Source organism: Anopheles merus, chromosome 3R (genome assembly GCF_017562075.2).
Source record: "Anopheles merus strain MAF chromosome 3R, AmerM5.1, whole genome shotgun sequence".
Taxonomy (NCBI): Eukaryota; Metazoa; Arthropoda; class Insecta; order Diptera; family Culicidae; genus Anopheles; species Anopheles merus.
Window position 1 is genome coordinate 21226730 of NC_054084.1, and position 24911 is coordinate 21251640.

General features: G+C 40.0%; 9 protein-coding genes across 12 annotated transcripts; 6 read left to right on the forward strand and 3 right to left on the reverse strand.

The window, feature by feature from the left end:
* Positions 1–420: 420 nt before the first annotated feature.
* LOC121597841 lies at positions 421–1077 on the forward strand. 2 transcript variants are annotated; one of them, XM_041924010.1, is made up of 2 exons: positions 421–623; positions 696–1077. In XM_041924010.1, exons 1-2 carry the CDS (start codon positions 528–530, stop codon positions 1020–1022), a joined length of 423 nt encoding a protein of 140 aa, XP_041779944.1. In that variant the 5' UTR covers positions 421–527; the 3' UTR covers positions 1023–1077. The 2 variants fall into 2 exon arrangements, with proteins under 2 accessions (XP_041779944.1, XP_041779945.1); XM_041924011.1 differs by having other exon boundaries at positions 702–1077.
* A 2486-nt stretch (positions 1078–3563) lies between these two features.
* Positions 3564–4227, forward strand: LOC121597801. Its single transcript, XM_041923949.1, has 2 exons — positions 3564–3770; positions 3847–4227. The coding sequence occupies exons 1-2, from the start codon at positions 3576–3578 to the stop codon at positions 4171–4173; spliced, it is 522 nt and encodes a 173-aa protein (XP_041779883.1). The 5' UTR covers positions 3564–3575; the 3' UTR covers positions 4174–4227.
* Positions 4228–4688: 461 nt separating this feature from the next.
* LOC121597748 lies at positions 4689–5327 on the forward strand. Of its 2 annotated transcripts, XM_041923781.1 has the most exons (3): positions 4689–4907; positions 4977–5052; positions 5131–5327. In XM_041923781.1, the coding sequence occupies exons 1-3, from the start codon at positions 4707–4709 to the stop codon at positions 5301–5303; spliced, it is 450 nt and encodes a 149-aa protein (XP_041779715.1). In that variant the 5' UTR covers positions 4689–4706; the 3' UTR covers positions 5304–5327. The 2 variants fall into 2 exon arrangements, with proteins under 2 accessions (XP_041779715.1, XP_041779714.1); XM_041923780.1 differs by having other exon boundaries at positions 4977–5327.
* A 724-nt stretch (positions 5328–6051) lies between these two features.
* On the forward strand, positions 6052–6788 carry LOC121597635. The gene is made up of 2 exons (XM_041923526.1): positions 6052–6276; positions 6342–6788. The coding sequence occupies exons 1-2, from the start codon at positions 6067–6069 to the stop codon at positions 6660–6662; spliced, it is 531 nt and encodes a 176-aa protein (XP_041779460.1). The 5' UTR covers positions 6052–6066; the 3' UTR covers positions 6663–6788.
* Positions 6789–6956: 168 nt separating this feature from the next.
* LOC121597698 lies at positions 6957–7815 on the reverse strand. Its single transcript, XM_041923688.1, has 2 exons — positions 7600–7815; positions 6957–7524 (listed from the first exon to the last, which is right to left on the reverse strand). Exons 1-2 carry the CDS (start codon positions 7792–7794, stop codon positions 7195–7197), a joined length of 525 nt encoding a protein of 174 aa, XP_041779622.1. The 5' UTR covers positions 7795–7815; the 3' UTR covers positions 6957–7194.
* A 1030-nt stretch (positions 7816–8845) lies between these two features.
* Positions 8846–11228, reverse strand: LOC121595545. Its single transcript, XM_041919590.1, has 5 exons — positions 11024–11228; positions 10641–10940; positions 9787–9900; positions 9556–9711; positions 8846–8911 (listed from the first exon to the last, which is right to left on the reverse strand). Exons 1-5 carry the CDS (start codon positions 11216–11218, stop codon positions 8846–8848), a joined length of 831 nt encoding a protein of 276 aa, XP_041775524.1. The 5' UTR covers positions 11219–11228.
* A 4943-nt stretch (positions 11229–16171) lies between these two features.
* LOC121597610 lies at positions 16172–18342 on the reverse strand. Of its 2 annotated transcripts, XM_041923487.1 has the most exons (3): positions 18293–18342; positions 17696–18048; positions 16172–16447 (listed from the first exon to the last, which is right to left on the reverse strand). In XM_041923487.1, exons 1-2 carry the CDS (start codon positions 18317–18319, stop codon positions 17716–17718), a joined length of 360 nt encoding a protein of 119 aa, XP_041779421.1. In that variant the 5' UTR covers positions 18320–18342; the 3' UTR covers positions 16172–16447; positions 17696–17715. The 2 variants fall into 2 exon arrangements, with proteins under 2 accessions (XP_041779421.1, XP_041779420.1); XM_041923486.1 differs by lacking the exon at positions 16172–16447 and having other exon boundaries at positions 17564–18048.
* Positions 18343–21985: 3643 nt separating this feature from the next.
* Positions 21986–22642, forward strand: LOC121595551. Its single transcript, XM_041919596.1, has 2 exons — positions 21986–22234; positions 22307–22642. The coding sequence occupies exons 1-2, from the start codon at positions 22028–22030 to the stop codon at positions 22640–22642; spliced, it is 543 nt and encodes a 180-aa protein (XP_041775530.1). The 5' UTR covers positions 21986–22027.
* A 1164-nt stretch (positions 22643–23806) lies between these two features.
* Positions 23807–24451, forward strand: LOC121597648. Its single transcript, XM_041923549.1, has 2 exons — positions 23807–24009; positions 24071–24451. Exons 1-2 carry the CDS (start codon positions 23851–23853, stop codon positions 24395–24397), a joined length of 486 nt encoding a protein of 161 aa, XP_041779483.1. The 5' UTR covers positions 23807–23850; the 3' UTR covers positions 24398–24451.
* Positions 24452–24911: the final 460 nt, after the last annotated feature.

Genomic DNA, 24911 nt, shown 5'->3' on the forward strand with positions numbered 1-24911 from the left:
CACACTTTAAGCCGATAAGATTTAGTAAGCCCCCGTTTAGTAGTGCCACGGAAGTCAATATGCTGCAAAAATAGCTGCGTCGGTTTTTCACGAGGTCTCTGTACTGCAGATTTGATTGGTAGCAAATCTGCTGTTAATAAACTCATGTTAAGGTACGTATTTGTTTCATCGTAATCGTGTGCAAGTGTTTATCATGGTTCATCGGATTTTACTTTGATTGGTCGATAAATAAAAATAGTTTTATTGTACATGTACTTTTACACGTATATTAGTTAGCTTCCTACCATAGCATGTTTTACGAACGTTGCGTTGATAATCAAGAAATCGTGCTGCTACAAAATAATGCTACGATCGAAAGGGATGGTTTGCCTGTATAAAATCAACCTGTTTACCTCGCAGAATAAGCTTTTTGCGCAATGGCTCGTTTCGTGTTTGTATTGATTTTAGTTCATTTCACTTACTACCAACAAACTCGCGGTATTCAAGTGGTTTTTGACAGATTTGAGCAATCCGTTGGACAAGATATCATGTGGATGGACCTGCGGGTGAGGAAATATAACCGTACCATGACTACTCTAAACGGCACGGTGTATTTATATCAGGAAGCTTCCGATGACTTTCAGGTACGGCATTATAAATAGTATTATTAGCATCCGCTTGTATGCATAACTGTAGTGAATCTTTACGCATTCAAGTTTCAGCTGGACATTTTCTACAGCCGGCTCGGTAATCAACAATTCAATCATGTACCGGTAAAGCTGCCTTCAGCCGGTACATGCAGTTTTTTGGATAATATTCATGCCACCTATCCGCAGCACATGAAGCTTATTGGGAACGTACCAGAGCGAGGAAAGTGTCCAATCACGCCACGACAGATAATAGCGCTTGATATAGAATTCCCTAACGAAGTGGTGCCAAAAAATATGGTTAGACCAGGTTTGTATAAAGCGGTAATTCGTGGCTACCACGGACGAAAAGAGATCATGAACTATGCCTTCATTTTAAAGGCGATCGACAATTAAACGAATAATAATAACAGTAAAGTAAATAGTGAAGGCTACATAATGTGTCCAGAACTTAAAAAAAGTTATTATCATGATCTACTGTTTTTCTTATTCTTATTATATTTTCTATATGTTTATCTTTGACTTATCATGGTGTACGATTTGCTATTGAAAAATGTATTATTAAATGTAACAAGGGGTTAGCTATGACATAATAATGTTGTAGTAGGCTAATTGATTGACTGTTAATATACATCAGGAACCATGAATAACCCTTAGGAAGTGTTAAAATGCAACATAAGACTGGCAGAACAGGATAAGCAGTAGCGCCAAGACGTTGGTAAATAGGTAGATTCATATACACTTTTACCAAATCGTGGATGTCACTAGGTGTAGCCCAGACGATTTAGTAAGTCGTGCCACGGAAGTCGGACGACTTAACAACATACCCGTCCTAGGGGTTGTGGCTTCATGCTTGATATGGACCGTTCCCCTGCAGCAACGACTGACTATTCGACTGCGTGGTACTCGATAAGACTCGAGAGCCTGTGGAGACTCCGACTCCGATACGCAAAATATAACTCCGACTCCAGATTATAACCGGATTTATCTCCGGATCAGTTCGGATCAATCCGGATCAGTCCGGATCAGACCTGATCAATTCGCGTCAGTCCGAAAAAGTCCGGATTAGTTCGGATCAGTTTGGATCAATCTGGATGAGTCATTGATTTTCAAGTAAAGCATCGTATATATACGATACAGTATAACAATTTTCTTTCTGTTTTAAATATTTCTTCCTTTCAATAGTATTACCTTTCCCGTCCGATTAAAACATCAGTTTTCCTTGTACTTTCCTTATGCTTTACATAAATTCAGTCAAAATTCAAATTGCCTTACTGTTTTTTTTGTTGTACTCCACCAACCGCAACTGCTCGCCCGGACTCGACCAGACTCATTCGTACGCTTTTAGACCCATCCGGACAGATCTGCCTGATATGGATTGTTATGGATTGATCCGGAATGATCCGGACTGATCCGGATTCGGAATTGATGGGTACGGAGTTTTTCCCGTGCACTCCCTCTCCCCCCCCACCCCGCTAAAACAGTCCGGAGCAACTTCGAGTCCGACTCCGATCCGAGTCGGATCGATCCGACTCCGGAAAAAATGGTATTTACTCATCACTAGTGTAGACCAACATGTTCGCGTCGGTCGTTATGCTACATAGAAGAAGAAGAAGATCTTATACTAGTGGATGAATAAAAATAGTTTTCATGCGCATGTTGTTAAACCTTATCAGAAAGATTCCTACCATTGAATGTTGTGTGTACTTTGTGTTGGTAATAAAGAAAACATGGTGTTATCATCCCATGGAAAGTGATAGGTAAGCAGTATAAAATTGACTTTTCTATCGCACACTGTATTTTTGTTCAAGCTATGGTATGTTTCGTGTTTGCCAGAGCCAGGAAAGTGGCCGATCCAGGAAGTGGGGCTGAAAGCTATGGTAAGAGTACAAGGTTGCTGTACTTGTACAAGGTGGTAATGCTTGTCTATCACGAACGAAAAGAGATTATAAACCCTTTCTTTATAAAGGGCCATCGACAACTAAGCCGTAAGAATAAATGGTGCTTTCTTGAAAAATGCATTACTCAATGGTAACTGCTATTAGCTCAATGGTAATGGAAGATCAATAATATAACGATTAATTAGATAGTCAACGCATAGGATTGTTTTATAGGCCTTAAAAGGCTCAATACAAAAGCCCAAAGTTAAAGAAAGTTTTGGGTAGTTAAAAATGAGTTATTTATTTCGACCTATTGCTTCTTTTGTTGCGACCGCGATCTGCTAAGATACCAATAAAAATATCTATAAAAACATCAAACTGCCGAGCATAAGAACGACACTTAACGCGCATCAGTACAGAATGCGCTAGCCCCATCTCAGAAGCAGAAGATCATGAAGAAATGACTTCAGCCGAACCGTACTGATCAGGTGACTTCAACAAGGATGGTATCCCAATCATGCTAGCCAGGATGGTTAGTGTAGAGAATACGTATCCCAACTAGGACGAACGAATAAGAAGAGATCGTGCTGTCTCGGGTTCTTGGTAAGTATACGGGAACCATTTCTAAATGCTACCAAATCCTCTTGGTATCGTTCTGAACGAAAGATGCATAGGAGGCTTTTAGTCCTATATCTGTGGAGTCGCTGTGTTGGTCTGACATCTGAATATATGGGTAGAGGACATTGAGCTTCAAACGTAATAGGATTCAGTCATCTTCTATCCTTACTAATAATAATTTTGTTCTCAATAAAACCAGCTTGTTAATCTTTTAAAAAATGGGTTCTATTTTTATGCGACGAAACTTGTTTGCTACATTACTGCTACCATGGTACTAAACCATTAGTGGCATAAAAAGCACCAAACACGCATGTTTGCAATTGCTTCCATTATCTGTCACGTGTTTGTTGAACGTGCTATATTTTCTTCCACAGTAAACCACGGTAAAACCATCCTACCCTGAACCGATTGGTTTTATTTGCAGTCTGCAGTTGGAAAAGGTACCAGCATCATGTTGAAAGTGACCCTCTACACCTTGTGCATCCTTTCGGCGACCGAAAGTTTAAAGGTAGTGTTTGAGAACTTCAAGCAACTTACCGGGCACGATATAGTAGAGTGTGATATTCGTGTGCGCAAGTTCAACCGCACAATGACGGTGCTGAACGGATCGTTCGTCGTTCAGACTTGGCTGAACGACTCCATCGAGGTAGTATCCTGCACCCAACGGAGGTATAGTTGGGGTTTTCGGAATGACACACTAATGCATCTTTCTACTTATGAAGCTCTCGGTCGATCTCTTTCATAGTCGGCTTGGTAATCAGCAGTTCAATCACTACCCAATGAAGCTACCGTCGTGCGGTTGCTGTAGCTTTTTCGACAACCTGCAAACGAACTATGGGAAGCAGACGAAATCAATAACCAACCTGCCGGCAATAGGCGAGTGTCCGATTTCGCCCCGCACGGTCGATATGATCGATTTTGCCTTCCCGCAAGAGGTCGTGTCACAGGTGATGCCGAGAGGGCTTTGGAAGGCGCTGGTAACCGCCCGGCTGAATGGGAAGGTAGTGGTGACGTACTATTTTCTCGTGAAAGGATACGATGATTTTTAAACAGGAACTGCGTGTGATAATAAAGAGTAGTAATTGATGAACAAATTTGTAATCTAAGGTACGATCGGTTAGTTGTCTTAAAGTAAACATAATAAAATAAGTAGAAACAGCCAATAATAAACGAAACCAAATCATTATTACAATTTTACATTTTGATATAGTAAACAAAATGATTATCTAATGACAGTCTACCAGGTCTGTGGTTGCTGTTGCATGAACATACATGCCAATCATCTGTAATTGTGTAGCTAGATGTCTGTATGTCATTTTGTCTTGCATGTATTCATGGGAGATATTCGATTCCCTGGATGAGCTGTTGTCTGTCACGTGTCAGGTGATCCGATGAATAAAACCCAACGAATAGTATTACACTATCGAGCTTTGGATCGTTGATTTGGAAAAAAGTGGACCAGTTCCAAAATAGTCCTCTCTATATCTTGATGCACGTGTCGATGACTTTCATGCATAAATAGTAAAGCAATCCCGGAGCAGCTAGCACAATAAGTACAAACGGGAGCACGCTCTGTTCTGCAATGAGATCCTTATGGATGGCAATAGCTTTGCAACTTTGCAGCACAAGCGTGGTTTGTATTAAAGTTACGTACGAGAGCTTTGAGCAAACCAACGGTGAGCATATAATGCTGTGCAATCTCAGGGTACGAAAATTTAACCGAACGGCGACAGTCTTGAATGGTACGATACATCTGTTCCGGGAAGCTCGCAATGATGTGCAGGTATGCCCCAACACTTATGTACCGTTCATGGCAGCATATTTCACTGTCAAACAAATTTCTCCATTCCAGTATAAGGTGGATATGTTCTATAGCCGGCTGGGCAATCAACAGTACAACCATCTGCCGATGAAGCTACCGTCCTCTGGTGTGTGTGATTTTATAAATAATCTGTACACAGTGTTTGAGGAATTTACTGAAATGTTCACGAATTTCCCCAACAAAGGCGAGTGTCCGATCAGTGTTAGGGATATGCACTTGTTGGATCAGGAGTTCCCGTCTAACGTTTGGCCCAAGTCAATGCACAGACCGGGCCTATGGAGGCTAGATGTAAGTGGGAAGCTAAACAACAAGCCGCAGGTTGAGTTTAACATTGGTCTGAAGGTGACGAATGATTGAGAGTACGATAGAGCAGGCAGTGCAGAGTGCTAACAGTTGTTGATAACATTTATGATGTAACATTCAATCAACCACAATAAACCTTCCGCAGTCATCGTGTAACATTTTCTTCTTCAACATCAACTTTATTGATTGTCTTAAGCACGTACAGGCAACCTAAGAGTGAAGATATATCTGGATGAACCATTATTCCAACTCAAACATCGTTTTGCTATTCTATACTTCTTCTGATTGTCTCGATGGTCTTGTGTTGGCTTCAAAACTTATTTTGGATTGATAATCATCGCTTGTAGAACTTGTCAGCTTGTAATCTTAGTGCCAAACATTTGTCAAAACTAAAATCGTATCCATTTTTTTCAAGGATTAATAAAAAAAATCTTTCCAAAAAAATCCAAACAATACGGTTCATGTCATACACTCCTTCACGTTTGGAAGGATTGTTCATTTCGAAGTCGTTTACTTCTAAAGCCAAGCAACAATGCGAAAAAAGAGGTAGAACACGTGACGATATGATCGACATGATAATTAAACTGTTATAGTACACGTGACGCCAAGACCACAAAGCGGTTGTTATCATAGTTATCATTAAATGATAGATATTATATAAAAACTGAAAAATAACATTGACAGGAAGAAAACAATAACCCATCAACTGTGTGGTAAACGATGGAGGACGATAAGCGATAAAGTATAAATTCTTATAGCACACACGTTCAGCAATGCAAAGCCAGTTTGCAGCTGACAGTAACATAACTTTCCCACAATGTCTCGCTTGTTGGCAGTGACAATTGCTTTAATGCTTACACTTTTCTATCACGAGACAGTTGGTGTAAGCTTGTCTATTGACAGCTTTGAGCAAACGCTCGGGCAGGATATCATGGAGATGGACCTGCGGGTGAGAAAGTTCAACCGTACGTCTACCGTCATCAACGGTACAATTCATCTGCGCCAGGAAGCCACTAACGCCTTGCAGGTGAGTTAAACACGACCAACACATCGTAATGGTAGCACATCTTCTAATGGTATTGGTTACAATAGTTCAATCTAGACATTTTCTACAGCCGGCTCGGTAATCAGCAGTTCAACCATATGCCGCTAAAGCTGCCAACAGCGGGCGCTTGCGATTTTGTGGACAACTTGAAGCGAAACTATCCGGAGCATATACGAAACGTGTTCAATTTGCCAGAGATAGGCGAGTGTCCTATCTCACCGCGAGACGTGTACATATTGGATGCCGAATTTCCTAACGAAGCGATACCGCCAGCGATCGCAAAGGAAGGCTTGTGGAAGGCAGTAATGCGCTGCTTCGTCAAAGGGAAGGAGAGGGTCACGTATGCTATCACGTTGAAAGGAAGCTAGAGCTGATCAAAATGTAACAATATTTTATGAGTTACCAAGTAGGATTTGAACTAAAAGAAGAGGATAGCACTAGACAATGTTTATGGAAAGATTTTTTGTTTAATATTATAGATGTGTGGCTTTTGATTTAATTTACCTCACAAATAAATCATTTGATTGTAAACGAAATGAAACAGACTTGTTCGGCAGCTGAAATTTCAGCCAGCTAAGCGATCTTTGGGCATGACAGGAGTTTTATCCATCTTTTGTAATAAATTTTACTAATGAGACAGTAAGTAACTGATGGCAGTTAGTTAGTGCATCAGTATTTTTTCGTATTTTTATTGAATGTCTACTCGCGGCTAAAGCATTTTAATAGTTAACCTTTTAATAGCATTTGAATCGAGGCCGTTTTACACTATATTTGACGGGAAGCTAATTTACATTAATTGCGTTTTAATGTAATGCGTAAAATTTAATACAAATTAACAGCAAACATCTGCTTGCGCTTTTGTTACATTCGCTACATTTCAACTTCATATCGCTGACAATATCAAGCAAAATCATTACTAACCTTTATCATCCACATAAGACGTACCACCTCTTCGTCATTCAGCGTGAAAATGATAAAAGCCTTCCAAAGCCCTTTGGGCACGAACGGTGGGATCGATTTGGCGGGAAAAACCTTATCGATGGTATGCACCTCCAGCGGCAGTATTGGGCAGGTGCCGCGTTCCGGCAGGTTGTAAATATTATCCAAACAATCGCTATACTCCGCGTAAATCATGTCGAGAAAATCACACAGCGGCTTGGAGGGCAGTTTCATCGGGTAGTGATTGAACTGCTGGTTTCCCAGTGGACTGTGAAAAATGTCGGTGGAAATCTGGTGGAAATAATAATGGAAAATAAACTTTACATACCTATTAATTTAACATTTCGATAGAGGGTGTTATCAAACCAGAAAACTGTTGTTGAGAATCGTCGTCGATGCGGTAGTTCCGTTGAGTACCTTCGTCGTACGGTTGTACTTGCGAACCCGAAGCGTAGTGTTCACCATATCAAATCCGGACAGTTGCTCAGCTCGCTCGTAATCGATCTGTAAAGCCAGCAGTGGAACTGCACTGATGGCAAGTACTGCCCAAATGTTTAACATGGTGACAGTACTATACTACTCTGTGCTGTTGAACACAGCGCTGTACGCTGGTAGTCGAAGGCATTGGTTCATATATAATGATATACCGGATTGCATGTAAATTGGTGAGGCTGTTGTTGTACTATTAACCCTGTAAAAGATTGCACTCCGTGATACAACAGGCAAACTACATTGTAAATTGATAAGCATTTGCAATATGTATCAGATGACATGGGCGGTATCTATCAGAGAATGATGAAATGGAGTTCTATTTCTCATGTAATACATGCAAATTTATACTTCCACAAGATTAATTTTTACTACATGCATTGAAAGCATACCTAGAGTTAGTGTGGAGAGCATCTTTCGTTCCTCTTCGATCGAGTTTTGGAAAGTGGCTGAATGTGTGGTATTAACTATCTTGTCCTCCATCTCTTTCGTATATCCGTTTTTACAGTTACATTTACAGGTTACAGGTACATTTTTTTGAGTCTACGGTATAAGGAAATGCTTAAATACAGTATTTTTTCCTTTCTATATTACACATAGTGCAGCAAAATGTCACTGTCAATGTCATAATCTTACAGAAACAAAAAAAAAAAACAAGATACAAATCTGACTGAAACAAAATCCATGTCAGCGTCACGTACCTAATTGTGACAATCAGAGGTGATATTCGAATAGATTTTTGTGACCAATACATGCTTTGCGACATTTTTGCGATCATCGCTTGGTCAGTCACTATGTCATGACTTTTCATCAGTTCTGAAAAATTTCTCTGACATAGTTATGACAGGGTTGGTCTCACGGCACAGTCGTCAACTCGTACGCCATAACAACATGCCCGTCATGGGTACAAGCCCCAAATAGACCATGCCACCATACGTAGGACTAACTATCCTGCCATGGGTGGTAATTCAAAAGTCATTGAAAGCCAATCCCACAAGTAGTACAGGCAGGCCTTGACCGACAACGGTTGTTGAGTCAAAAGAAGAAAAGGTTATGACAAATTCCGCCTGAAACAAAATAATGTCAGCGTCACGAGCTCTAATGTGATGATCAGAGTGGAAACTCAAACAGTGACTATCACATGCTCGGTGACATTGATATCTGCCATATCTATCGGGATGATCACCGACTGAAAATGTCGTGACCAAGTGAGTGACCAAGAGTTGGGTGCTAAACAAAACGTCACCAAGCATGTGATTGGCCTACGAACGGTTTGAGTTTCACCTTTGACCTTGAATTGAGTATCAGCAATGAACATCAAGCTACCACGGATATGTTCATTGTTTTTGTTAGTGAAAATCTCGTGATGCTCGAGACATTTTGCTGCACTGATTACATATACATTAATATTAAAACGGCAAGCCTGTATCACGAAACATAAAACGATTGTAACATTTGCTTTTCTTCTTCTTCTTCTTCTCCTACTTGGTGCAGCGTTCTACGCGGAAGTACCGGTCTATATACAGGCTTTCGAGATTTATTCCGTACCATGCTATTAAGTCTTACGAGTTGACTGTACCCTAATATCGTCACTTTGTTATACAGAGCTCAAAATGTATAGAAGATCTTTGAAATACAGTCGAGTAGTGACAGTGTTTACTAAAACAAATCAGTACTTATTTTAACAATCCACTCAAACTTTGAAACATCCTTCCCTTTCAGCGTAGTATAGATGTAAATTTTCCACAGTCCCGACGGTAAAAACGGAGGAATGGCTTTGGTCGGAAAGACCTTATTGATGGTGTGAGCTGATCGTGGCTTTATCGGACATACGCCCCGTTCCGGCATGTTGTACACGTTGACCAGATATTCACCGTATTCATCATGGAGCATATCGACAAAATCGCACAACTGGTGCGTTGGCAGCTTCATCGGATAATGGTTAAACTGTTGATTGCCGAGCGGACTGTGGAAGAGTTGTGTCGAAACCTGTGACGAAAAGAGAAAATAAATACAAGCACATCAAGCGATGCGTGAAATACCAGATTCTGCTGCATTTCTTACCACATATTTGTTGTCCAGAACAATCTTCGAGGTAAAGGTTCCGTTTAGAACGATCGTGGTACGATTGTATTTGCGTACACGAAGCGTACTGCCGTACACGTCGAACCCTGTCAACTGTTCCGTGCGTTCGAAATCAATTTGAATACCTAGGAGACGTGCAAGCAGCAGAAAAAGCAGTCCGAGAAGGAACCAAATCTTGGCCATAATAATTGTACTCTCTAGTTGACGATACAGTTTGTAATGGGTAGCAAAAATGGTTGTGACGCATTTTTCTAGTCGTATTTTAAAACCAAGCAGCAATATTTCTAGCGTGCTGTCTACCGGATCACGTGCTTTAGATATGCTGTGGCACGTGTGCTGGCTGTCCGTTGTTACCATGCAGACCATGCAGTCCGTTATTAGCGTGTGCTCTAATAGAAATATGTAATCAACAAGCTAGGGAATGCTGAATGGTCTAATGATAGATCTCCTAGCTCTTGTGATGTCCTCAGGCGGGTTTGATTCCCATCACTCGAAACAGGAGCTAACTTATCTGTCTTTAGCGATCTTGAATGAGGCCTCCTTGATCGCGTAGATCAGGTATGTCAAACTGGAGGCTGGCGGGCCCCTGAAGGCTGTATGCGGCCCGGGACGGTACGAAGTTATGAACAATCCAGCTCATATTTGAATTGGAACCCCATTAACATCGATCTACGACAGAGATATTATAAAAAAAATATAATAAAAAATATGAAAAAACATGATCGAAATCCGTTCAGTATTCATTGCAAACAGCGAACAGTTTTATTTATTCAATCAAGGATAATTAAATAAGAGACCATGCTGTGTTAAAAATCGCTTTTAACATTAAATACCATCTCGAACCGTGATACCTCGACATTTTTTATCTTATTTATCATGTAAGCCTTCCACAGACCTGGGCGAAAAAAGTGCGGTACCGCTTTGGCCGGGAAATTTTTATTCACGACGTAGATCATGCGGGGAGTAATGGGACATTCGCCCCTTTTTGGCATGTTGATTATATCCTCGACGTGCTCATTGTAGCCTTCGTAAAAGTTGGACATAAAGTCGCACACGTCACGGGTTGGAAACTTGGCCGGATGGTGATTATACTGCTGATTGCCGCGGCTGCTGTGAAAGAAGTCCGTCGAGACCTTTGGAAACCGGATAAGAAAAGAAAACGATATGTAACGGTAATAGAACGAAATTATAAAAAAAACGTCTGCTGAATACTTACCATAATGGTTTTGTTCAGTGGTGCCACTATCTCCAGCGTACCGTTGAGCGTTACCAGCGTTCGATTAAACTTACGGACGCGCAGTGAACTGTTGTACAAATTAAATCCTGACAGTTGCTCGAATCGTTCGAAATCAATTTGGATTCCATGTAGGGAAACAGCAGTTAGCAGGAAGGAAAATAAAAGGATCCACATGTTGGTTCTGTTGCCGGTGTGTAAATGTTACGATTTCAGGGTGATTTAGCTGCTTTTCATTCGAACAACATTACCATTGATCATGCGTTACAGCAGGTTATCAGTATGATCGAGGGAAGTGTAGCTGTGTGATAGAGGGAAATAAGCATCAATAACACGTTGTAATAGAACGTGCTTTTGCCGTCCTGTTTACTAAGACCATATGAATATGAAGGCCAGCCAACGGCAAATACAAAAATATGTACAATAATTTTAGATTATTGTTTTCGGTTATTGTTGTTCGTGTTGCTCGTAATTAAGATTAGATGTAAACTTTCCACAGCCCCGACGGTAAAAACGGAGGTATGGCTTTGGTCGGAAAGACCTTATTGATGGTGTGAGCTGATCGTGGCTTTATCGGACATACGCCCCGCTCCGGCATGTTGTACACGTTGACCAGATATTCACCGTATTCATCATGGAGCATATCGACAAAATCGCACAACTGGTGCGTTGGCAGCTTCATCGGATAATGGTTAAACTGTTGATTGCCGAGCGGACTGTGGAAGAGTTGTGTCGAAACTGTGACGAAAAGAGAAAATAAATACAAGCACATCAAGCGATGCGTGAAATACCAGATTCTGCTGCATTTCTTACCACATATTTGTTGTCCAGAACAATCTTAGAGGTAAATATTCCGTTTGGAACGATCGTGGTGCGATTGTATTTGCGTACACGAAGCGTACAGCCGTACACATCGAAACCTGTCGTACACATCGAAACCTGTCAGCTGTTCCGTGCATTCGAAATCAATATGAATACCTAAAAGACGTGTAAGTAGCAGGAAAAGCAGTCCGAGAAGGAACCAAATTTTGGGCATGATAATTGTACTCTATAGTTGACGATACAGTTTGTAATGGGTAGCAAAAATGGTTGTGACGCATTTTTCTAGTCGTATTTTAAAACCAAGCAGCAATATTTCTAGCGTGCTGTCTACCGGATCACGTGCTTTAGATATGCTGTGGCACGTATGCTGGCTCGTGATGCAGTCCGTTATTAGCGTGTGCTCTAATAGAAATATGTAATCAACAAGCTAGGGAATGCTGAATGGTCTAATCATAGATCTCCTAGCTCTTGTGATGTCCTCAGGCGGGTTTGATTCCCATCACTCGAAACAGGAGCTAACTAATCAGTCTTTAGCGATCTTGAATGAGGCCTCCTTGATCGCGTAGATCAGGTATGTCAAACTGGCGGCTGGCGGGCCCCTGAAGGTACTGTATGCGGCCCGCGACGGTACGAAGTTATGAACAATCCAGCTCATATTTGAATTGGAACCCCTTCAACATCGATATACGACAGAGATATTATAAAAAAAATAATATAATAAATAAATATGAAAAAACATGATCGAAATCCGTTCAGTATTCATTGCAAACAGCGAACAGTTTTATTTATTCAATCAAGGATAATTAAATAAGAGACCATGCTATGTTAAAAATCGCTTTTAACATTAAATACCATCTCGAACCGTGATACCTCGACATTTTTTATCTTATTTATCATGTAAGCCTTCCACAGACCTGGGCGAAAAAAGTGCGGTACCGCTTTGGCCGGGAAATTTTTATTCACGACGTAGATCATGCGGGGAGTAATGGGACATTCGCCCCTTTTTGGCATGTTGATTATATCCTCGACGTGCTCATTGTAGCCTTCGTAAAAGTTGGACATAAAGTCGCACACGTCACGGGTTGGAAACTTGGCCGGATGGTGATTATACTGCTGATTGCCGCGGCTGCTGTGAAAGAAGTCCGTCGAGACCTTTGGAAACCGGATAAGAAAAGAAAACGATATGTAACGGTAATAGAACGAAATTATAAAAAAACGTCTGCTGAATACTTGCCATAATGGTTTTGTTCAGTGGTGTCACTATCTCCAGCGTACCGTTGAGCGTTACCAGCGTTCGATTAAACTTACGGACGCGCAGTGAACTGTTGTACAAATTAAATCCTGACAGTTGCTCGAATCGTTCGAAATCAATTTGGATTCCATGTAGGGAAACAGCAGTTAGCAGGAAGGAAAATAAAAGGATCCACATGTTGGTTCTGTTGCCGGTGTGTAAATGTTACGATTTCAGGGTGATTTAGCTGCTTTTCATTCGAACAACATTACCATTGATCATGCGTTACAGCAGGTTATCAGTATGATCGAGGGAAGTGTAGCTGTGTGATAGAGGGAAATAAGCATCAATAACACGTTGTAATAGAACGTGCTTTTGCCGTCCTGTTTACTAAGACCATATGAATATGAAGGCCAGCCAACGGCAAATACAAAAATATGTACAATAATTTTAGATTATTGTTTTCGGTTATTGTTGTTCGTGTTGCTCGTAATTAAGATTAGATGTAAACTTTCCACAGCCCCGACGGTAAAAACGGAGGTATGGCTTTGGTCGGAAAGACCTTATTGATGGTGTGAGCTGATCGTGGCTTTATCGGACATACGCCCCGCTCCGGCATGTTGTACACGTTGACCAGATATTCACCGTATTCATCATGGAGCATATCGACAAAATCGCACAACTGGTGCGTTGGCAGCTTCATCGGATAATGGTTAAACTGTTGATTGCCGAGCGGACTGTGGAAGAGTTGTGTCGAAACCTGTGACGAAAAGAGAAAATAAATACAAGCACATCAAGCGATGCGTGAAATACCAGATTCTGCTGCATTTCTTACCACATATTTGTTGTCTAGAACAATCTTCGAGGTAAAGGTTCCGTTTAGAACGATCGTGGTGTATTTGCGTACACGAAGCGTACTGCCGTACACGTCGAAACCTGTCGTACACATCGAAACCTGTCAGCTGTTCCGTGCTTTCGAAATCAATATGAATACCTAAAAGACGTGCAAGTAGCATGAAAAGCAGTCCGAGAAGGAACCAAATTTTGGGCATGATAATTGTACTCTATAGTTGACGATACGGTTTGTAATGGGTAGCAAAAATGGTTGTGACGCATTTTTCTAGTCGTATTTTAAAACCAAGCAGCAATATTTATAGCGTGCCGTTAACCCGATCGCGTGCTTCAGATATGCTGTGGCACGTGTGCTGGCTCGTGACGCAGTTCTTCATTAGCGTGTGCTCTAAAAGAAATGTGTAATCAACAAGCTAGGAAGTGTTGAATGGTCTAATGATAGATCTCTTGTAAAGTCCTCAGGCGGGTTTGATTCCCATCACTCGAAACAGGAGCTAACTTATCTGATGCTAGTGATCTTGAATGAGGCCTCCTTGATCGCGTAGACCAGGTATGTCAAACTGGCGGCCGGCGGCCCCCTGAAGGTACTGTATGCGGCCCTCGTCGGTATGAAGTTATGAACAATCCAGCTCACATTGGAATTGGAACATCTTGACATTGATATATGACTAAGATATTACGGCCCGCGAAATGCTTTTCGGGTCAACAACTGGCCCACCTAAATAATGAATTTTACTTATCCAGTGTAGATCATCATGCGAAACAAGAGTTCAAAATATGATTAAATGGAATTAAAGCAATGTTGTCTTAATGGAAAAAATACGTAGAAAACCTGATCGAAATCCGTTCAGTATTTATTGCAAACTGTGAACAGTTTTATTTATCGGATAACTAAATAAAAGACCAGGCTATGTTAAGAAATCACTTTTAACATTAAATACCATCTCGAACCGAGATACCTCGACGTTTTTTATCTTATTTATGATGTAAATCTTCCATAGACCTGGGCGAAAAAAGTGCGGTACCGCTTTGGCCGGGAAAATCTTATTCACGACGTAGATCATGCGTGGTGTAATGGGACATTCGCCCCTTTTTGGCATGTTGATCATATCCTCGACGTGCTCATTATAGCCTTCGTAAAAGTTGGACATAAAGTCGCACACGTCACGGGTTGGAAACTTGGCCGGATGGTGATTATACTGCTGATTGCCGCGGCTGCTGTGAAAGAAGTCCGTCGAGACCTTTGGAAACCGGATAAGAAAAGAAAGCGATATGTAACGGTAATAGAACGAAATTATAAAAAACGTCTGCTGAATACTTGCCATAATGGTTTTGTTCAGTGGTGTCACTATCTCCAGCGTACCGTTGAGCGTTACCAGCGTTCGATTAAACTTACGGACGCGCAGTGAACTGTTGTACAAATTAAATCCTGACAGTTGCTCGAATCGTTCGAAATCAATTTGGATTCCATGTAGGGAAACAGCAGTTAGCAGGAAGGAAAATAAAAGGATCCACATGTTGGTTCTGTTGCCGGTGCGTAAATGTTGCCATTTCAGGGCGATCTAGCTGCTTTTCATTCGAACAACATTACCATTGATCATGCGTTACAGCAGGTTATCAGTATGATCGAGGGAAGTGTAGCTGTGTGATAGAGGGAAATAAGCATCAATAACACGTTGTAATAGAACGTGCTTTTGCCGTCCTGTTTACTAAGACCATATGAATATGAAGGCCAGCGAATGACAAATACAAAAAGTTGTATAATAATTTTAGATTATTGTTTTAGGTTATTGTTGTTCGTGTTGTTCGTAATTATACGCAAACAAGTTTTAACGACTTCCTTTATTTTTTGAGCGCTTCTATTACTTAGTCAGTCGTTTATTAGAAACATGAAGGTATCACAATATGCCACAGTCTATCAAATTACTTTTTATCAGGTAAGCTAATTTACTGTAACCTATAAAATATTCACAGGGCAGTTCAATGATACATTCGCAGTAACGGGCACTAATTCACCGAACGGTTTAGAACGTAACAATACGTAAGAATTGGGGGGAGCCAATTGGCATTTAAAGTGTCAAGATCACATTTTTTTACTTTTTAGTGAAGAACTCCAACTACAAATTACAATAAAAATAATGTACACATTTTTGCAACAAATGCTTTTGGTGCTAGAGCAAATCGTTGTTAACCTTGGCGATAATTTCAAACCTTACAATCTCGACGTTTTGTACCGAATTGATGAGATGTACCTTCCACAGCCCTGGCGGGAAAAATGGAGGAACAGCTTCTTTTGGAAACGGCTTATTAACTACGTAGATGGTGCGTGGTCGAATCGGACACTCGCCCCTTTCCGGCATGTTGATCATGTCCCTCACGTGCTCGCTATAGTCGGCATAGAAGTTGTCCATAAATTCGCAAACATGGCGAGTGGGTAGCTTTACTGGATAGTGATTAAACTGTTGGTTACCGCGACTGCTATGAAAGAAGTCCGTCGATATCTGCAGAAAGTTTATAAAAAAAGAAGGATTTTTAAAACCAGGACAAATAGTATGAACAAAATCACCCAACCACATACCATGAAGCTTTTGTTCAGTGGTACCACCACCTGCAGCGTACCGTTAAGCGTAATCATCGTTCGATTGTACTTACGAACACGCAGTGAACTGTTGTACACATTGTATCCGGAGAGTTGGTCGAACCGTTCAAAGTCTATTTGTATCCCATGAAGAGAAATCACACAAAGCAGCACGGAATATAATACGAACAACATGTCGCTCTTGATTGCGCAGCTTTGAGGCTGCAAAATGACGATCGAGTGTTTTTAATTCGAATCTAAGCTACCTAGCTTGCACCTACTCGCGTGCCGAATGCACATCGATGTTAGCCATTTTAGCGAAGATGTGGTAATGATAATGATGATGTGTAGGGTACTGAAGTGAAATTGTAGCAATGCATATATGTACACTGCATAAATTCGTAACAAATGTACTATGTGATATGAGCATACTTTTAGTACAGTTTTCGTCTGCTTACACATCATCCACATCACTTGCCATTCCTGAAATCCTATTTGCTTAGGTGTTAACATTTTTGTGAATTTTTTACATTAAGCTGTATGATCCGTCATATGATATTTAGATAAGTAATTAATTGCACTGCATTATAATTATATGTACATCCTATATTTCAAGCAACAATAACACATCTGTTCATGGGGCCCTTCACGATTCTAGTCAGCTTTTTTATGGAGTTTGACAGTTGGAGGCTGAAATCATGTAAACACTCCATACAAAACCACACACAAAACTATCCTGCAATTTTTAGTCTAGATTATTCTAGCCTCAAAGCTAGAATTAGATTCGAGTATCTGCTCGAAAAATGGCAAAACAAGGTGATGTTTACATTTAACCCAAGGTGCATTAAAAAGATCTGACGAATACACAAAACACTCTTAAAACCTTCATTCAGAAACAGAAGCGATAAAAATCTGCCTTCTAAATTCATACACCTTGGGATAAGCCCACCTGTATATTATATCCACTTAAGTAGCTGCTTGAAAACTGCTATACAATGCAAACAGCTGACAGGCTGAAATTTCAGCCTACCAACTTAAAACGGAAAGCACCCCCACAATGGTTTTATTTAGTTAGTATATTAAATGTTACATGGAAATACAATGTTGAAAAAGACTACGCATCTCATTGGAAAGACGAAAAAAAAAACATTCTTTATGGTTCTAGTCGTACCGTAGGAAAGGATAGTGCGGTCAGATTCCGAGATCTTCCCTAGCCTTGATGATCAGCTCAAACCGTGCGATCTCAACGTCGTTCATCGTCAGTTTGATTTGTGCCTTCCATAGTCCCGGTGGGAAAAATGGAGGTACCGCTTTGGCTGGAAAAGGTTTGTTGAGTATGTCGATCTTGCAAGGTTTTATCGGACACTCGCCTTTCGCCGGTAGGTTATCCAAATCGTCTACATACTCGCTGTAGTCTGTATAAAAGTTGTCCAAAAACTCGCATATGTTCTGGGTAGGAAACTTTACTGGATAGTGATTGAACTGTTGATTGCCACGGCTGCTATGGAAGAGATCGGACGTTACCTGTGCAGGATAAAGACAAGTAAAAAAAACTATTCTATTCTATTCTATTTAAACAGAAACTGTTAGAGATTATTTGGAGTTGGAGTTTTTTGGACATTGTTTGACATATTTATGATTAAATATAACATTTGATAAGAATATAATAACCATCGTTATTACTGACGACTCCATCAACGGTGCCAAAATTTTCTTATAACACCAAAAGCCGTGCGAAGGAAATTCGTCAATATACTTCACTACATACCATAACGCTTTCGTTAAGCGGTACCATCAGCTCTATTGTACCGTTGACTGCAACCGCCGTTCGATTGTACTTGCGAACACGAAGGGAACTGTTGTAGATATCGTATCCTGCCAGTTGCTCTAATCGTTCAAAATCGATTTGCATTAGTTGCAGCGTAACTGATACAAACAACAGAAATGAGAACAGTACGCTCAACATGATGGTAGATGTTCGTATAACGATGAACCGTTCAGGTTGGTCAGTATTAATACAAGCAGCTTGAGGATTACGCAAGTGCTTGATCGCGTGATAAGAGCTAACACAGAAACAAATATGTTCTGCATGACAAGTACCAACTCTCTCCCTATTATTCAATGAGCGTTTGTTATGATAGATAGAATACATAACATGTTAATAAATATCTACTGTTAGGCTTGTAGCAATTGAGCAAAAAAAAAAAACGCTTGCTTCAAAAACGCTTGTGTATCTCACACTTATTGTACATTCGGGTGAAAGAAAGAATTCTGCTGATAACGCCTCAACAGAAGGGATGAAACATCAAGTTTAATTAACAGTGTAGCATATCTGCTAAACCGACGTGAACCGAGAACGCATTTTTTTAATTAATACAAATCCGTATATTTTCTTACAAACTATTCCCTAACTTATCATTACCTTCAACTTGTTTTTATCCGTTATTTGTTTTAATTCATTATTATCTATCAATTCTACGTAGTTGATGAATAGACTCATGATTTTTTTTCTACTTTGCTGATTTACACCTTTCAGTTCCGGCTTAGATAATTCATTAAATTCAAGAGGTTTTATGTGGTAGAATTTAATAATTTCTTTAAGCATTTCCCAGTAACCTCCTATTTGTCTGCAGTTTTTAAATTTATGTTCTAATGTTTCCGTAATTCCGCAAAATGAACAATTTGGACTTTTAACCGATTTGTAATTATGTTTAAATTTTTGTTCCTGAGTATTAATTTTTTCGTTTACTAGTAAATAGTATAAAGTTCTTTGTTTTGAGCTAAGTTCATTAGAATTGATATTCCGCCATATTTTGTTCCATTTTAGCACAGGGTGTGTATTTTGTGTGATTGAGGGAGGAGGAATGAAGTTTATTATTGTTTTATATATTTCCCTTGCTGTAGGGTTCTGTATCATTCGTTCTGTTAGATATGCACATTCTATGGTTAAAGTTTCCAGACATGGATAGTTTTTGGGGATTGATTTTATATCAGGGGGATCCTCTGTTTTGGGTTTAATTCTGGATGTGAAGGGCATACAGTGTTGTTCTTTTAAATATCTATTTGTTAACAATGATGGTAGCTTTAATTTAGGTATAAGTAGATTTAATCCCCCTTTAGATTTGGGAAGAGCAAGCTGATTCATGCTTACTCTTAATCCTCCTGTTGGCCACATGAATTCACCTAATTATAGCAAGTTATGAGCTCCGCGACGAAAACATCCATTCCTTAGCAACAATAGTTGAAACCTTCTTTCACAATACAGTAACATACCCATAACTTATCTTGAGTATAAATAAAACCAATTCCGTCCATGGCAAGTCAGATTCGTTCGGACTGTCAAAATAGGACTATGCCCATCCAACATCTATCGACTTCTCAATTAAAGAGTTTAGTTATGTCCCCCTACCGAAGGTAAGGCCTCTAAACTCCAACGTTCCCAGTAAGGGAAACCTCCTAAAGGTTTCTATGATCGCCTGGACGATCAAGTGTCAAAAAGTCCACTCGAACGAAGTTTTATTTCACCTCGGCTCGTGTCAGTAAAAACTGACCTACCGAGACGTTACTCGAGGTACAGGCGACATCGGATAAGACATGAAGGAAGGGATTGATGAGAACCAGGTCAGCGTCGTACAGCTACCCGAGTGAATTTACGCTGTACACTCTCCAGCCTGGCCATCGAGCCTGGAGGAGATCAACAAACAGCGGCGTATTCCAGGATAGGTCGGACCCAGTAGCGATACAAAGACTTCAAGCATAGGCGATCGCGGATTTCGGACTCTAATAATCAGTCTAATAATCAGTCTCAGTCATTGGCTTTGTGGATAACATCACCAACATGCTTTTTAAAAGACAGCTTCTCTTCCAGCCACACACCCAGATCCTTTACCGACAATACTCGACGTATGATAGAATCACAGGACAAACAGAGATCGAATTCAGCTCAGTTTGGAGATTACCACAGTCAGTAGACGAAAGAGACAAGTAGGAAAATTTTGACGTCGTCGGCGAACAGCAGACAGCCATCAGGAGGCTGTTATATCAACATACCATATAAAACACACACTGAAAAATGTGTAAAACACGTCGATTTGTGATTGATTTTTGAAAGAATTTGATATTTTTTGTTGAAGCATTCATATTTTGTCATGAAAGGTTAAACATATGTTTGGATTGGATTTTTGAAATTTATCAAAACTATTTTGACACATTTCAAAATAAATGAAAATTCATTTCAACTGATTATAAACCATTCTCAATGAATAATACGATTATGGAAAACTATTTGTTGGACGCTTTTATAACAAAAACAACTTCCGTTTTTGCATCAAACTCAAACTAACCTGGGAGTGTGCGTAATTGACTGACACATACTGTACATTTGCTCACATAAATCATTGTGCACTTTGCAGGAACGGAAAAAGTGATCAAATTCCTAAATCATTCCAAGTTTTGGTGATCAGCTCAAACCGCGCTGTCTCAATGTCGTTCAGTGTGATTAGGATTTGCGTCTTCCACAGTCCCGATGGGAAAAATGGAGGTACTGCTTTGCTCGGGAACGGTTTGTTGAGCACGTATATCATGCGCGGTGCAATCGGGCACTCGTCCTTCCTCGGTAGGTTAACCATATCGTCGACATACTTGCTGTAGTCTGCGTAAAAGTTATCTATAAACTCGCACACGGGCTGGTTGGGGAATTTTACTGGATAGTGATTGAACTGCTGATTGCCACGACTGGAAGAGATCAAACCGTATCTGTGTGAGTTTAAAACAAAGAAAAAATAAAGCTACACGTCATAAAAAGAGAAACTTTATCGGTCTTTGACTTCACCTGAAACTGTTTGCATATCTTTTCGAATTCCCTACACATTCTTTGACACCATTACGGGTTGTTATTACATCGTTATGATCAGATACTCGAGAAAGAGTGCCTACAGTTTCCAAAAGTGCCATAAACCATATGAAAGAAATTCGTCAAATCACCACATACCATAACGCTTTCGTTAAGCGGTACTCTCAGATGTATTGTACCGTTGAGTGTTATTGTTGTTCGATTGTACTTACGAACGCGAAGGGAAGTGTTGAAGACATCGTATCCTGAAAATTGCTCGAATCGTTCGAAATCAGTTTGCATTACTTGCAGCGTAACACAAAAAAGCAACGGAAATGAGAACAGTACGATTGGTAAGTGTAGGTATAGCGATGCGCCGTTCTGGTCGGTCATTTTTAATCCACGCAACGCTGGGAACACGCAAGTGTCAGATCGCGTGAAAAGAGCTAGTAGAGGAAAAAGTGATGTTCTGCATCACCAGTATCTCGCTCCCTGTTTTACAATGCGCATTAGTGATAAAAAGCATACATTACACGTTGTTCGTAGTGATTTTATACTAGGCTTGTAGGATTTAAGCAAAATAAATATGAAATAATTGGTTAGAGTGAATGTGACGGTGGTGGAGGATACATTGATGCAGAAAACACACAGACACTTTAACTGCAATCTATAATGATCGTTTCATGGCGGGTTTTATTTTCATGCTTCGTGATCGTGGGATCAACAATCAACTGTTTGGAGATATTGTTTGAGCAGTTCGAGCAGTTCAGTGGATTTGAAATTGTAGATATGAAGCTGCGTGTACGTAAGTTTAACCGCACGATGACAACGCTGAATGGTACGATTTTCATACGGCAGCCTATCAGCAACGATGTTGTGGTGAGTTAGGTATACGTATTGATGAATTACTTTTCATACTGTAATCAAATGGTTTCTGATACATCTTCATAGTTTCACACCGATCTGTTCCACAGTCGGCTGGGTAATCAGCAGTTTAATCACTATCCGGCGAAGCTGCCAACGTGCGGTTTTTGTGACTTTTTCGACAACCTGCACAATACGTACGAGGAGCATATTAGCGACATTGTGAACGTGCCGCGGCTCAAGGAATGCCCGGTGCAGGTGCGGGAAGCCCACATCCTAGATAAACCGTTCCCATCATCCGTGCTGCCGCCGGTGTGTCCAACGGGACTGTGGAAAATTGTCATTAGCGGCCGGTTGAACGATGAGGAAAGGCTAAGCTACCATATGGTGCTGAAAGTGTATGAAAATGATTTCTTCGGTTAACAAGATATCTTGCTGAAAGTGTGATTCTGTTGTAGTCTGATTTGTTGGTTATTGCATTATTTATTTATTATTTAGAATCCTTGGAATAGTAACACATGGAATAAAGATTAACTTTCATTTCAGGACAAACATGCTAAAAATCCTACAACATTTCTTTTAATCTTGTGAACGTTAAGCTCTCTAGCTCTCTAAAATGTTTCGATAGTCTAGCTGCCGATGATCTTCGTCTTAGTCTTGGCTCATATCCGTAAAAGTCATATTACTACATTTTTCAGCCTTTATCCGTTTAGTTGAAGTTCCGTTTTGCTTACCGAGAACGAGTTCCATATACTAGCCTATGCCAGCTACGGTCTGAGTCCATCTCACCAGCTCAGACACAACTGATCAACAATCACGGTATTCATTCTCCTTTAATCAATTTATCCGTCACGGAGCAAAAGACAGTCCCACGACTTTCAATGCTGTCTGTTTGAAAATGTGGTATGACTTTTTTGTTCTGGGAATTGATTAGCCTCCAAAAAAGTTATTGAATATGTATTGTATATGATGTGGTTGATATAACGAACGGATCTTAATGAGGATTTACTTTACAGGATTACATTTACAGGGGTTTATTTTTTTTTAATAAGGCAACCAATTTCATTTCAAACATGTCAGTTAATTTCTTATTATTTTGAACACAAGTACAAAAGTTGGCTTAGGCTAATTTTCGAGCTATTCTACGACCTGGCCGAAGCATCAACATACAAGTATTATTTGTCTATATTTTGTGTTTTTTTGTTTCAAAGGAGATTCGATACAATCATGACAAACAACATCTAATTGCATGGGGAAATATTCGACACAAATAAGCCAGCTCAGTGAGAGTCTCAGTCTAGATTGAATGTGTTATTTTATTTGGATATTGAAACATTGAAATATGATCACATGGCAGATCTTGTTTTATTGCCAATCTAGAGGTAAACATGCAATAAAATTTGCCCACGTGTCAGCTAAAACAAACGTGATTTAAAGCTTGCATGACGGCACAAATGAACGTGGGTTCGTACATGAACATAACTATTCCTGGTGATTGTTAGATTAATGTTAGCCATGTATCTGCATGTAAGAAATTGATAAAAAAGCCCAAGCTAGTGCACAGTAAATCCTCATTTGCAAGCACGATGTTCGCCTGGCAGTACCGTATACTTCTGCTAGTGACCAGCATTATGGTCACCGTTGCGATACAGGCAAATTTCGAACGGCTTGAGCAACCCTCGGGCAAGGAGTATGTGGATTACGATCTTCGTGTCCGCAAGTTTAATCGCACCGCGGTCACGCTCAACGGGACGATCAATATTAATCAGATTATGGATAACACGATGATTGTGAGTATTGCAATGCTGCTTTGTCGCAACGAAGCGCTAACTGTCTATCCGTATTTTCAAGTTTGATAGCGATGTGTTTCTTAGCCGGCTTGGAAATCAGCAGTTTCTACACTCACCGCTACATCTACCATCGACCGGGCTGTGTGAGCTGGTGAATCACGTCCGCGAAGAATATCCTTTGATACTAGAAGACATTGAAAACTTTCCACAAAGTGGAGAGTGTCCTATCTCTGTGCGAACGATGTACGTAAAGGATAAAATGTTTCCGACAGAAGTACTACCGACACCGATGTCGGCAGGTCTGTGGAAGATGATCTTTTCCAGCAAAGTGAATGAAAAGGTGATATTTGAACTTATCGCAATTATTCGCATAACCGATAGTTTTTGAAGAAGCAAACATCGCTTTGAAAACTGCTTAAATGCAATAAAGGTTGTGCTTGTTGTGGGGGTTAAGAATTATAATTTTTTCATTTTTTATTTTTTTCGAGGTTTTCTTTTTTCCCATAGGAAACTAAAAAATGATGGATAGATATAAATAAAGTAGCTGAAAAAAAAATTACAGTATATTTGTGGATATATAGGAATATTATTCTTTCAAAGCATGATAATGCCATAAAAATTGCGCTTTTGAAATATTGTTCAATTAGTACAATGTTCCTAATATTCAGATGATAATTCTTTGAAATTTATTGATACTCATACCTATAGTTTACATGTCATCTAGTCGTTGAAAAATGTTTAAATACTGTTAGGTCGTTCATGTAATCCATACGGATGGTACTCATGAATGCACCTTGCAATCTTGTTTGTGAGCGATCAAGATAATTAAAACGCCAAACTAATGTCGATTCATGAGAGATGGCGCTGATCATTGTAGCAGTGTTACTTTTATCTTGTATAAA

What these genes read in the sequence shown, in the direction of transcription:
- LOC121597648 (XM_041923549.1), top strand. Translation starts at nt 23,851, where the DNA reads ATGGTCACCGTTGCGATACAGGCAAATTTCGAACGGCTTGAGCAACCC. An exon ending in TTATGGATAACACGATGATT is followed by an intron (nt 24,010 to 24,070) that starts GTGAGTATTGCA and finishes CGTATTTTCAAG; the next exon opens with TTTGATAGCGATGTGTTTCT.
- LOC121597748 (XM_041923780.1), top strand. Translation starts at nt 4,707, where the DNA reads ATGAGATCCTTATGGATGGCAATAGCTTTGCAACTTTGCAGCACAAGC. An exon ending in AAGCTCGCAATGATGTGCAG is followed by an intron (nt 4,908 to 4,976) that starts GTATGCCCCAAC and finishes TCTCCATTCCAG; the next exon opens with TATAAGGTGGATATGTTCTA.
- LOC121597610 (XM_041923487.1), bottom strand. Translation starts at nt 18,319, where the DNA reads ATGGTACCGCTTAACGAAAGCGTTATG. An exon ending in CGCTTAACGAAAGCGTTATG is followed by an intron (nt 18,049 to 18,292) that starts GTATGTAGTGAA and finishes TATCCTGCACAG; the next exon opens with GTAACGTCCGATCTCTTCCA.
- LOC121595545 (XM_041919590.1), bottom strand. Translation starts at nt 11,218, where the DNA reads ATGTGGATCCTTTTATTTTCCTTCCTGCTAACTGCTGTTTCCCTACAT. An exon ending in AGGTATCACGGTTCGAGATG is followed by an intron (nt 9,901 to 10,640) that starts GTATTTAATGTT and finishes CGCACGGAACAG; the next exon opens with TTGACAGGGTTCGACGTGTA. An exon ending in TTCTGGACAACAAATATGTG is followed by an intron (nt 9,712 to 9,786) that starts GTAAGAAATGCA and finishes TTTTCGTCACAG; the next exon opens with GTTTCGACACAACTCTTCCA.
- LOC121597698 (XM_041923688.1), bottom strand. Translation starts at nt 7,794, where the DNA reads ATGTTAAACATTTGGGCAGTACTTGCCATCAGTGCAGTTCCACTGCTG. An exon ending in TTCTCAACAACAGTTTTCTG is followed by an intron (nt 7,525 to 7,599) that starts GTTTGATAACAC and finishes TATTTCCACCAG; the next exon opens with ATTTCCACCGACATTTTTCA.
- LOC121597635 (XM_041923526.1), top strand. Translation starts at nt 6,067, where the DNA reads ATGTCTCGCTTGTTGGCAGTGACAATTGCTTTAATGCTTACACTTTTC. An exon ending in AAGCCACTAACGCCTTGCAG is followed by an intron (nt 6,277 to 6,341) that starts GTGAGTTAAACA and finishes TGGTTACAATAG; the next exon opens with TTCAATCTAGACATTTTCTA.
- LOC121597801 (XM_041923949.1), top strand. Translation starts at nt 3,576, where the DNA reads ATGTTGAAAGTGACCCTCTACACCTTGTGCATCCTTTCGGCGACCGAA. An exon ending in GGCTGAACGACTCCATCGAG is followed by an intron (nt 3,771 to 3,846) that starts GTAGTATCCTGC and finishes CTACTTATGAAG; the next exon opens with CTCTCGGTCGATCTCTTTCA.
- LOC121595551 (XM_041919596.1), top strand. Translation starts at nt 22,028, where the DNA reads ATGATCGTTTCATGGCGGGTTTTATTTTCATGCTTCGTGATCGTGGGA. An exon ending in CTATCAGCAACGATGTTGTG is followed by an intron (nt 22,235 to 22,306) that starts GTGAGTTAGGTA and finishes ACATCTTCATAG; the next exon opens with TTTCACACCGATCTGTTCCA.
- LOC121597841 (XM_041924010.1), top strand. Translation starts at nt 528, where the DNA reads ATGTGGATGGACCTGCGGGTGAGGAAATATAACCGTACCATGACTACT. An exon ending in AAGCTTCCGATGACTTTCAG is followed by an intron (nt 624 to 695) that starts GTACGGCATTAT and finishes TACGCATTCAAG; the next exon opens with TTTCAGCTGGACATTTTCTA.